At 33.5% G+C, this 13,200-nt stretch overlaps 1 protein-coding gene across 1 annotated transcript in view; it reads right to left on the bottom strand.

Annotated features, from left to right (window-relative positions):
- BZW2 (basic leucine zipper and W2 domains 2) overlaps window positions 1-13,200 on the bottom strand; it is a 58,749-nt gene that overhangs the window by 19,010 nt on the left and 26,539 nt on the right. Inside the window, exons 3-6 of the mRNA XM_039862446.1 lie at window positions 10,746-10,922; window positions 7,320-7,423; window positions 4,536-4,601; window positions 385-520 (exon numbers count right to left, since the gene is read on the bottom strand). Coding sequence (XP_039718380.1) covers window positions 385-520; window positions 4,536-4,601; window positions 7,320-7,423; window positions 10,746-10,922 — 483 coding nt within the window. The remainder of the gene's footprint in view (window positions 1-384; window positions 521-4,535; window positions 4,602-7,319; window positions 7,424-10,745; window positions 10,923-13,200) is intronic.

Raw genomic sequence — 13,200 nt, 5'->3', positions numbered from 1 at the left:
GTTAACTGTCCCACAAAGCACAAACGAGTATTGCACAATGAAGCCCTGTCCCAACAGAATACGCCAGTAGCATGTAAGAGAGAAACAGTTTGGACCAGATTAACATCAGGGTGTCTGTCTGACCTAGGCATTGAGTGTTACACCGAAAATTCTAGTTCATTAGTCTTTATTTATCCTTGTATAGGTGCACATATTTTTCTCGTAATTTCCTACAATAAACATGTCCAATTCTCTTATCGTTTGAAGACACACACACACATACCCTCTCTTACTCTCTCTCATGTGGGGAATGGGTGGACCCTAAATAAAAAGAGGTATTTGGATTTTTCTATCTGTGGCTTTACTTTTCACATCTGACAGGTAAGAAAATGTTGGAGTGATCACCTTCTTTGACTAAGCTGTCGGTGAAGAGACTGGTGAGGATGGCGGCAGGAAGGGTGCCGTTGCCCAGCAGGATGCCTGACAGCATCGCCAGCTTGGTCTGCTCTGTTTCGGAAAAGGCTTTAAGGAAGAGGAGAAGCTGTGGGTCAAACAAAAGAAACCATGTCTATAAAGCAAAGGACTAACGTAGGCAAATAACAAACAGAATGTACATCCATGGATAGATGGTACCCAGCTCGTAGGTCATGTGCAGAGCATAGTTATTAGTCATTGGAAACACATGCAGATGTTCAGTTATAAACTGGATGGTACTGAAAATGATTTTCTTCCAAGTTCACTTACATATTGCTACAGATAACATTCATGGGAAGAAAAAGAGATATTTTAGAATAGTGTGAATAGGTTCATACATAATTTACATGTGATATTGTATACGACAAAGGTAAATATTACAAAACGAGCATGTTTTCTGAAATATATTACTACCTACTTTCTTTGGGTTTATTATATAGCAAAACAAATAAACAAAAACCAGGAACGTGTCAATAAGTTTTGACATCCACCATATACTTTTCTGAGTTCAAACAAGACTGTTGAGTGAGATAGGGGTTTTCTAAGTTCCTGATGCTCTTTTTAAAATAATGAGATTCAAAGTTGGTGTTTCTTGGATCATGCCGGTTTACCACTAGCCCTAGTGATGAGGTAATGGGGGATTATTAGGTAATGAATGTTCCTAACACAGAAAAGGCCTCCGATGTGAATTGGAAAGAGCAATTTTGGAGAGGAGACTGAAAAAGCAACCCCAGAAGAGTTAGGAAGCCAAAGCAAAGGGAGTTAGATGCCACTTTTCATTCTGAATTCTAAGAGTACTGAGTCATGTGGAATGTTCTCTCCTCTTTCTCAACCCTCCACCACCTAGTGCTCTGACTAGATTCCATGGCTATTTTCTCTATTTCATCAGTCTTTAGGCATGTTACTGAGATCTCCAGGGCTCAATATCACCATTGGGGCCCTGCTGACTTTCTTATTACTTTGCACTAATGAAAAGATACTGGCATCAATACAGGCTTAAGTGTGTTAGTGCCAATGAAATTCCGTTAATTCTGTGTGGTGGGTATGGTGATATTAATTTACTATCCCCAACAGCTAAAGGATTCTTACATTACAGAATGGTTACATGACTTCAAATATTTATGAGTAAGTGGCAGAACTGGAATCAGACTAGTCCAGTACCCTACCAATTTATACTGATGCAAGTCTCAATGAATTAAAATAAAGTCATCTTCTAAGACTATAAGAAAACAGGAGTGAGGAAATGAAAGCATCAACGGTTTTGCTCCAGGAAGCATCAGGAATAGGGTAGAGTAAAAGAACTGACAAAACCATAGATACTTAAGAAAAAAAAAAGAAAAGAAAACCATAGATACTTTATATCAGTCTGGCCTTTCTCTCCTACTATAAAAATGAACAAGATTCAAGTGAATAATGAAAAATGGCTTCAAATTAAAACTTTTAATTCTATTTATTTAAAGACATTCGTATACTCAATCAGGAAAAATTATTCAATTATTACAAAATGGTGCAAAAATTAGATCATTCTTTTAAAATTAATATTCACATTGCTCAATTCCATTAGTCAACATTAAAATCAGACACCACACGTAACACAACAGCATTCCTTAAAAAATGAGTATGCTGGGAACCCTTATACACTGTTGGTGGGATTGCAAATTGGTGCAACCACTATAGTAAACAGTCTGGAGGGTCCGCAAAAACTTAAAAATGGACCTACCTTTGACCCTGCAATTGCACTTCTGAGTACTTACTCAAAGAAAACGAAAGCAATAATTTGTAAAGACCTATGCATCCCCATGTTCGTGGCAGCACTATTTACGATAGCCAAGATATGGAAGCAACTTAAATGCTCATCGACAGACGACTGGATAAAGAAGTTGTGGTTCATATGTAATGGAATATTACTTAGTAATAATAATAAAAAAATGAAATCCTATCATTTGCAACGACATGGATGGATCTAAAGGTGATTATGCTGAGCGAAATAAGTTGGACAGGGAAAGATAAATACTTTATGATTTCACTGATATGTAGAATCTAAGGAATAGAAAACAAATGAATCAAAAAGAGACTCAGAAATATACAGGACAATCAGGCAATGGCCGGAGGGGAGAGGGGTGAAGAGAATGAGAGAAAGTGGTAAAGGGTTGAAGAAGTACAAATTAGTAGTTGATAGAGGATCGTAGGGATGGGGAGCATGACATAGGGAATGGAGACAGCAGTAAGGTAATGGCTACGTGTAGAGCCAGAGGGAAGATAGAGTTATCAGGGGGACTGTTTCATAAACTATAGAAATATATAACCAATGTACTGTATGTACACTTGAAACTAATAAAAAAATGGATAGACTGTGAAAAATAAATCATCCTTGAAAGCATATTCATCATCACATGAATGAAATAGTTAAGGAAGTTGCCATGGTTAAAATGAGCTAAGAGAAGTAAAATACATGAGTGATGTTATTAGACGAAGCAGTAAGATGTTTATTTGAAAGCTTTACCTCATTTTTTTCATCATATCCATTTCTCTATTTAATCAAGCACTTGTTATTATCTAAGTACCTACAATATAATGGAATTGACCACCATTTTTTTCCATTAAAATTTTTTTCATATTAAAAAAATAATACATGCTATAATAAAATCTAACAATATAGAATAACATAAAAATGTGAAAAAACCTCCTCTCTACTAATCTTACTCCTTTAGAATTAACATTACATTTGATGTGTGTCCTTCCAGATTTTTTAAATGCACTCATTTATGTCTATATAATACCAATAACTACATGTATAAACACAGATTGTTTTTACAGAATTATATAATGATAATAGCTAGAACTCATTGCGTAGACCAGATAATCTTCTGAAAACTTTATGTGTATTAATAACAACAGCCTTGATCCTCATTTTACAGAAAACTGAGGCACAAAAAATTAAGTAACTTGCCTAAGGTTGAACTATTAGCAAATGGTTGCTCCGCACCTTGCTCTTTCATTTAACAATTTATCATGGACATTTTCCCTAATTAATTCATGTGGCTATGCCTCATTCTTTAAAAGACTGCATAGTATTCCACTGTATGAATGGACCACAATTTAATTAAGCAGTCTCCCACCAGTGCACATTTAGGTAATTTCTCAATACTGTGATGAATACCTTTCTACATATAGTTTTATGTATCCTTGCTGAAGGATATTTTAGAAATAGAAAGTTGGGTCACGAAGAATGTGAATTTTTAAAAAAATGTTACTTTTTTTAATTTAAAAAATTTTTTATACGAACCACTTTGAACAGGGGGAAGCAAGTAAGTAAATAGCAAAGTAGATGTTATAGTTGCTTTATTTCCTGGGGTTATAACTTAGGCAGATATCTAAAACTGGAAACAATGACAAAGAATCATACAAATTTGTAATAAGTTAATGTAGTGAGTGCTACATATAAACAGAGAGCAACTATAAATTAGAGGAGAGACCATGTTGCAATTACTGAAAAGAGGTCTTTAATAAAAGCTACTGTTTTTATTAAGCTCACTAAAAGAGGTCGGTTACTATGTTAAGCACCTTATATATTATATCATTTATTCCCACAACAGCCACGAAGTATGTAATCTTATTTTAGCTATTTTACAGATGAAAAAAAACACTGAGATATACACCTATACATTATTCCAAAGATGTGCCTTTATCCACTTTGCTAAACTGTATTATCTAACATTAAAGAATTTTACTTAGTGTTAGCTGTTATACAATGCTTTTCCATGTGCTTCAACTAATTAAATCACTTTATCTTGATCCTTCTCTTGATATATTTATTTTTCTTACATATTTGGAATCTCCACTTTTTATTTTAAGCTCTGAAAGTTCAGAGATATTTTATAAAATTATTCCTATTGATCAAAGCATGCTCTTATATTAAATAGGAATGAAAAAAGTATAGGCTAATCATTATTTACTCAACAAACATTTATTAAAAACTTACTATGTCCATGGTACTTATGGATGATTGATGTATATGCAAAATTTTTGTCACCCCTACTTCATCACTTTAAACAGATAAGGCGTTACATATGAATTTTTACCTTTTTCATTTCGTCCTCAAATGCCTTTTCCAAATACTTGTATCTCCTGATGAGTTTATTGAAGACCTAAGCATAAAAGAAAATCATTAAATATTATGTAAACAATTAAAGAAGGCAATAGAAAGAGGTGTAGAAACTCAGCCAAGCAACAACATGGATCTACAATAAAAAAATTTGTAGTTAAACATGCTCATACTATGATATGAGAACTATAATCATTTCAAAGGAATTATCATGACGTAGGGGGAAAAATGGCATCAAAATGTTACACAGAATAAAATAATTCATTCAAGAATATAACAGGTTAAAAGCCAAAAGTAACTGATGAAAATAAATATAATTTAAAAACTGTAAAATGCAGAGATTGAAAATAACTGAAATGAAAGGAGCTGGAGATATAATACATAGAATGGACTTGATGGAGAGGAGATCAGAGTTCAGGTGAGATGATACTCTATGTAGACACAATAATGTTTTTGGCAGGTGAGCAAAACTTGATATAACTTAACGGCAATGAAGGATTACTGGTCCCCACAACCCAGTTAGAACTCTTAAGTAGGGTTTACAATCACATCCGTAGAATTCTGGACTGGTTTTCAAGTGGAATGCTTGTTATGGACTGAGTGTTTGTGTTCTCCCTAGTTCACAGATTGAAGCTCTAACCCCTTATTGTGCATTTGGAGGTGGGGACTTTAGGAGGCGTTAAACAAGGTCATAAAGGTGCGGCTCACGTCTGACAGAACTGATGGCCTTATAAGAAGAACCTTATAGGAAGAAAGCCCTCACCAGAAAGCAAATCAGCTGGTACCTTGATCTTGGACTTCCCAGCCTCCTGAACCGTGAGAAATAAAATTCTGCTATCTGAGCTACTCAATCTGTGGTATTTTGTTACAGCAGCCCAAACAGACTAATATGATATACATACTTAAACAGGGATTTCATAAATGTTGATTATTTTAATAACTGTGGAAAGGATTTCTGAATTTAATTCCTTTTTCTGATATCTACATGATCTAATCTAAATTAGATCTAATGTAAAACTTCCAGTGTTTATTTCTTAATATAATCAAGATAGAGTCTAAGAGTAAAAATTATAGCGTTGTCCCTTATGGGGAAAGAATAATAACCCAGGCATGAAATTAATGAGTACTAATTTTTTTCTTCCTGGTCTTCTTATCTTTCTTTCCCAGTAGAATTCAAATAGCAAACAATACACCTTGTACTTGTGTTAACTTAATCCTAACAAAAATTTTACGAGGAAGGTAAGGTAAGGCAGGCATTAAAATCATTATTTGGCAGATCCCGGAACTGCTAGTAAGTATCAGAGCAGGAACAGAACTCAGAAATTCTGATCCTTAATGAACTGTTCTCATCTGATATACCACAAGGTGAGTGGGAACTACAAGTCTAGCTTTTGAATCCAGTATATTTGCTCCAGCACACAACTGCTCAAGGGGTTTGTGGCCATTTACATACAGAGAGGAAGCAAAGATTTATAGGACAGGTAAGAACCTGCCCACTCAATTTCGAGTGCTTAATCTTTCAGTCCATTTTTAAAGATTTCCTTTGTTTTATCTGTTGTTACATATTTCTTATATATAAAAGAGGAAAGAAATATTTTTTCTAAACTATCACATAATTAGAATAATATTTTGAAGTTTAAATCATAAATGGCCACATATCCTAAGTTAGTTGGCTTAGCATACCTTACTCTTTTTAACGACCAATGCAAAGACAGTTTCTAGCTTCTGAAATTCAACCACTTAATTGCCAGTAAGTCCTATTGCCTTTTTCATGAATATACTAAAATGTGTATAACTTGACTTGTTGACCTCAGACTTGCCCTCAAAGTTCAGTTGGGAATAACAACTGACTTTTAAGAAGTGTTCATGATAGAATCAGAATAGGAACAACCAGTCCTAAACTGGCTAGTCATGTTATATATATGATCAGCTTTACAAGTTAATTACATTCTCGCCACTTGCTGACCTTCTCTAGGGCCTAAAGACTTCTTAATTTTTACCCATCTTATGAATGCAAAAGGATATTTCATGATTTTATTTGAAATTTCTTTCATTACTAATGAGTTGGAACATGTCTTCATCTGTTTTGTGGGGGAATTGTGCTTCCTCCTCTTTGAAATGCTTGTGTCTTTTCCTCACCTGTGTCCTGTTCTTTTCTTACTGATTTGCAGTTTTTTATTTAATCTAGATCTGAATCCTTTATAGATTTTCTACATCACATATTTCTTGCCTTTTTTTTTAACAGTTAATGATAGTCTATTAATATGAATTATCAAACTTTACTTAATACTTTACTGATTGACTTTTAAATTTTTTTTTTTTATCCCTTGCGATTATTATAAGTGACATTATAACTAACACTGTATACTTATCTGCAGGATGAAGTCCTAGAAGTGGAATCACAAGGTCAAAGGGAATGTGTAATTTTTGTGTAATTTTAGTTTTGAAAGACAGTGCAAAATTGCTCTCCCTAAAGGTTGGAACAATTTATACACCCACCAGAAATTATGTGAGTTATCTGATTCCTCATGTTCCTTATAGGTGAGAGGCAAAAACAAACAAACGAACAAACAAACCTCTACCTTTGTGTTTTAATGTTCATTGTTTTATTCTGAATGCAATCGAGTATCTTTTTATATGTTTAAGAGCTACTTATCATTCCTATTTATGAAGTGACCCATAGAATTTCTGAACCTACTGTATCCCTAAATCCTGTTCAGATGCTTCCCTTCTAACATAATCTCTCAATGACAGGCTCTACCTGAGCATAGTTTCGGATGGTTTCATGATCTTCATTTGCTGAAAACACACAGTGGTTGGTCATCTTGGTCTTGTCACCATCATCTATGCGTGTCCCTCCAGGGGCTGAAAAGAGAAAGGTAATTACAGTTAGGACAACACTGAAATGAGAAGAGCTCGATTCCTGCATATCAAGAAAAAAAAAAATAAAAGCAGATATAAAATCTAAGTGTCACATAAAATTTTATACAATGATGTGCACATGTAGGCATAGATATGCTGTTATGTATTCATGTTTCTAATATAATGCAAATTGGTTGTTCCATTTTATGCTCCCACCATAGTGTATGAGATTGTTGTTCTATATCCTTGCCTTCACTAGATCTTGTCACTGTGAGTCTAGTTCTTTCCAAAATATATTCTTAACATGGAAATTAAACAATAACATTTATTCAGTAAACTTAGTTCAATCATTCTCAGTTCAGCTCCTGATATTTCCTACATCAGACATCAGGACATGGTTCACTTTTCAGGCATGATAATGTTTTGTCGGACTCTAGTTCACCAACACTGGGATTGATCGGACCTAGCTCTTATAGATTTTGTTGGTCTCTACTGGAGTAGGTATTAAGTGTTCCCTCCTCGATTAACCAAGTTATCCATGCAAGCTTGGACTGTATACATACACTCTGACCCCTTGCCATTTGTATTTGGTCACTTAGCAGCTGCATTGGCTAGGAAAGAGTGTAGTTTATTTTTTCATCTTTTTTTTTTTTTTCCCCATGGCCTATATAGTATCATGGGATAAACTAAAACAAAATAATGCCATTTTTCTATGATTCAACTTTCCACATTCAAAGGCTCTCCTGTAAGTTTTAATGATGGCCATTAAAACATTGGTCGATTAGAAGAATAGAATCAGAACAGCAGGTATTTGTTTTCTGATTATACTTCATTGTAATTAGGATGGAAAGTTTGAGTGAGCCAAGTTAGATTAATATCTTTCATATACTCAACATATATTTATAGAGTATATATTTGTACCAACCACTTTATTTAAGTGTATAACTACCTCGATTTAACTTGTGATTCAAATCTTTCATGAAAAGATCTACACATAGCCAACCTTTTCCAGACTCCAGCATATAGTTTTATAAGCAAATTAGCTTTTATAAATGTCAGCTCCTTCAGGAGCCTATTTTCATTCAATTAATTTATGCATAATACTTAATTAGCTCTTTGTAATAAATTCAACAACCTGGAACAAAATTTTATTAAGACGATACTGTTCTAAAAACTCTGGGCTAACAATTCCTATCTGATAGAAGTTATGGAACTGAAAAGTCTGATTTTGAAACTATAGTCTTTCTCTTAAGAAGTTTTCAAAATTACATTCTTTTACAAAACAAAATATTTGTTACATATTAACATTGCTACATTAAAAAATTTTTTTCTCTGATTTTGGAACCAAACATTACTTGCCTTTCTAAAATTTTGGGTGAGACTGTTTTTCTCAAAGTAGAAGTAAAAGAATAGTACAATGTTTCATGGATCTACTCTTTGAAGGGTACAACTGAAAAACCAAGATAACTTTGTTTCGAGAACAAATTTTTTTTTGTTGGTGTAAAGTAAAAAAATCTCACATAGTTGGTAAATAAACAAAGTATTTATATAAAAAGAATGTACCTGACTGGCTTCATTCATTACATCATAGATCTGACCTAATAAACATCTGGGGTTGCACTGCCTGTGCTCATAGCTGTACCAAACATTTTGTCCTACCCTCTTCTTGGATGTGTGGATGTGGAGTGAAGGAGTGAAATCTTTGCTGCAGGTATAAATTTACTGATCACCATTTCACAGATGATAAATGAAGCCTTCAGATAATCAATGCAAACTGTTCAGGTAATTTACTACATATGTGGGGGGAGTAAGTATGAAAACCCAGGAGTCATATAAGAAGTGACATCCAGATGTTGGAGGAAGTCTAAATGGTCTCATGAAAGAGAAAACAGGAAAACATTTCAAGAATGACAGAAGGGTCAACGGTACTGCCAGGAGGGCACTACGAACTAAAAAGGCCCATATAATTGACCAATTAAGTCACATGTGACTTTAGCAAGAACCAAAATTCACGAAAGACTATTCTTGCATGGAATTTACCAGTGCATCAACAGAAGTATATCATAATTAATGAGATACAAAAGGCCAATAATCATATCAAAAAATGTTTAATTTCACTATTAATTTAAAACTTTTAAATAAAAAATATTTATTACTTACCTATTGACAAAGATCCCACCCCCACCCAAAAAAGGACAAAATTGAGAGTACCAAGTTTTGCTCTTATATTTATTTTGGTGTACAGAGGTAGGAATTAAAGGGTGGTTCTACTTCAATAATGAAGAAATGTACACACTTGTCTTAAAATAGATTGGCTTAAGCAGTGTTCTCAATGAAAGGCACTAATAGCACACTGGGAGGGGCAAATTTCATTGTACTGAAAGTCCTTTGCAAAGCAAAGTAGGCGTCATACCTGGCCTCTACCTCTAAGTCTATGTAGCAACAAAAACACTTCCGCACATTTGCAAATGTCTCCTAGGAAGTTAAAAAATCACTGGCCTAGGGGATTCGACCACTTCTAGTGATTTATGGTTATAACAGGGATTATAAAAACTAAGTTCTAAGAATAACTTGAAAAAATGGGTGGTTATGATAACTAACTAAAAAACATTTAGATCGACGTACTATATCACTTAAATAGTATACTGAAGACTTCCTCCCTGATGCCTCTACTCTACAAGTAGAGTAGTTTTTAATTTGCTTTTTACCTATCTTTAATAATTTCTAACCTTCTATCTTTAATCCTTTCAGCTATAGACTCACAATTACCAAAAAAAATTTTAAACTGGATCTAAACTATATTTCTTAGACATTTTATTATTTATGGGTGAAATGACATTTAATGAAACAGTGGTAATTATTTTTAAATGTGTGGACACAGTGACATTTCGCTGTACCCAAAAAAGGGTGGAGTTCAAAAGAAAAGTTGCCATGACATTTGGGGGTTAATTAAAAATACTGAAGGGATCTAGATGACATATACAAAGTTATATTCTACTGTAGAAATTACCCCTCCTATGTTAAATGCTCTGGAAACATTTAGGGACACATGGGAAAGTTGGCTTCTAGCTAAAGCAAAGTAGCCAATTGTGTTGTAATGTCAACAAAAATGCTCAATTCTATGCCTCTCTTAATTAATAATTATTTCACATACACATTAATACCATTCCAAATTGTAATTTAGGTAACAACTGTAGAGACTTCCATGGTATTTTTTATCAATTCTCATAAATGTAAACTTATAAAGATTCTACCTCATGAGAAAATATTTCAATAGAATTAAAAGTAAACATTCTACAAGAAGATGCTACAATGCATGGCTTACCAAGCATACTGCCAGCCACCAGGATATCGAAGAGTGTGTCTGCATAGCGACGATAATCTAATCTTGATCCTGTAGAGTCCAGAAACTTGGCTACAGCTTCAAGGTCATCACCAGCTTCATTAAGCCCCTGGACAAGTGTATCCCTGAAGACTGTAGGTTCGAATTTCTCTTTTTCATCTAAAGTAAAAAATTATAAAATTATTCCTTTATTTACAAATCATATTCCCAAATGCAACCATAGTTTCCTTTGTTCACTGTTCTATATTTGATAGTGTAATTATTTAAAAGTAGGACAATTAAGTTTTTCTACTAGATTTCCATGTTCTGAAACCCCTTATTTAAATATTCATTCAAGCAAATAATTTATTGGTTTAAAGGGGCCACAAAAACATGCTAACTGTAATACATTAAAAAAAACTGATGACTGATCATTTGTGTCAGTTATAGGATAGGCCAATGTAATCCACTAACTCTAAACATTAGGGAAAAAATATAGAGTATAACACTCAAAACTTAAATTTTTGTTTTATTTAAGATAGAAAAAATATGATCCAAGGAGAATCACCTAAAAATAAAAGAGAATATATAAAAAATATAATAAAAATTGGGAGGGAGAAATAAAGGACATCTCTTTTTTATTTTTTCATTGAGATATAATTGACATATAACATTATATTAGTCTCAGGTGTACAACATAATGATTTGATATATGTATATATTGTAAAATCATCACCACAATTAGTCTATTTAACATCTATCACACATATAGTTACAATTTTTTCCTTGGGATGAGAACTTTTAAGATCTACTCTCTTAGTAACTTTCAAACATACACAATACAGCATTATTAACTACAGTCATCATGCTGTGAATTATATCCCTAGACTTATTTGTTTAATAACTGGAAGTCTGTACCTTTTGACTACTTTCCCCCATTCTGCCCATCTCCTACTTGCTGCCTCTAGCACTCACCAATCTTTTCTCTGCATCTGTGAGTTTTTTTAAGATTCCATATATAAGTGAGAACATTTAGTATTTGCCTTTCTCTGCCTGACATATCACTTAACATAATGCCTTCAAAGTTCATCCATGTTGTCACAAATGGCAGGATTTCTTTCTTTTTATGGCCAGGTAATATTCCACCGCATATATGTACATCTTCTTTATACATTCATCTATAGATGGACACTTAGGTTGCATCCATATCTTAGCTATAGTAAATAATGTTGCAATAAACATAAAGGTGCATATATCTTTTAGTGTTAGTGTTTTTGTTTTCTTAGGATAAATACTGAGAAATGGAATTGCTAGATCATGTGGTAGTTCTATTTGTAATTTTTTGAGGAACCTCCATACTGTTTTCCATAGTAGCTGCACCAATTTACATTTCTATCAACAGTGCACAAGGGTTCCCTTTTCTCCACATCATCACCAACACCTGTTATTCCTTGGAGGGACACCTCTTTTTGTGAGATAAATTATTCTAGGGTACTTATATATTTAATATCTATCATGCTCTATATGTGCATATACATATAGCTTCAGAGCAGATGTTCTCAACCCTTGACACCTTTAAAAGGTACTGAGGATTCCAAAGAAGTTAGTTATATCTATGGATACATACTTTATAGAAAGTAAAAAAGGAAATTTAAAAATATTTATTAAATGAAAAAAATGAGTGAGAAGTGAGGTGCTGTTTTACATTTTGTTTCTGTTTTTGTTTTGCAGTTTTGCAAATCTCTCTAATGCCTGGCTTAATAGATGGATTCCCCGATGTGCTGCATGCAGTCTGCTGTGATATTACACATCCTCTAGCCTCTCAAAAACTTTACTGTAAACTCATGAGAGAATGTGTGAAAGGGGCAAATAATACCTTAGCATTATTTTGAAAATAGTTCTGATTTTGTAGATCTCCTGAAAGGGCTTCAGAGGATTCAGGAACATAGATATTATGTAGCTTTCTATTTTCAGTGGACTCTAGAGAGACCTCTCGATGAAGGCCAGTTTGGAGCCTGATCTTGAAGAAAGTTAAGGATCATATACTGTTGAAAATAAGTAAAGATGACAAACTAGAGGACAGATGAAGCATTTTTTAAAAATGACTAAATTAAAGGTAAAGGATCTAAATAAATTCAAAGGACTTCACCTTTTTTTCCCTTTTTATGAGGATGAAGCTAAATGTGGGGAGGGAGGGGTAAAGCATGAACCAAAAACTTTAAAAAATTCCTATCATAAATATCTTCAGAGAGATAAGTGAATACTACAACTGTATAAAATAAGGAGGGGGAGGAAAAGAGAAGAAAAGAATGCTATAAAAAACATTTTATGAATAGAAAAGTGTTCTTGGAAAGGAAAAATACAATAGAAAAAGTTGAAAAAAGTCAATAGAAGAATTGACATAGAAAATAAGAGCAAAAAGATAACAAAAAAGGCAGATCGGTCAAATGACCAAATA

The sequence above is a fragment of the Pteropus medius genome, unplaced genomic scaffold (genome assembly GCF_902729225.1).
Source record: "Pteropus medius unplaced genomic scaffold, Ma_sr-lr_union100, whole genome shotgun sequence".
NCBI classification, from domain to species: Eukaryota; Metazoa; Chordata; class Mammalia; order Chiroptera; family Pteropodidae; genus Pteropus; species Pteropus medius.
The sequence above is the reverse complement of the archived record's forward strand: the minus strand, read 5'-3'. Positions and strand labels throughout refer to the sequence as shown.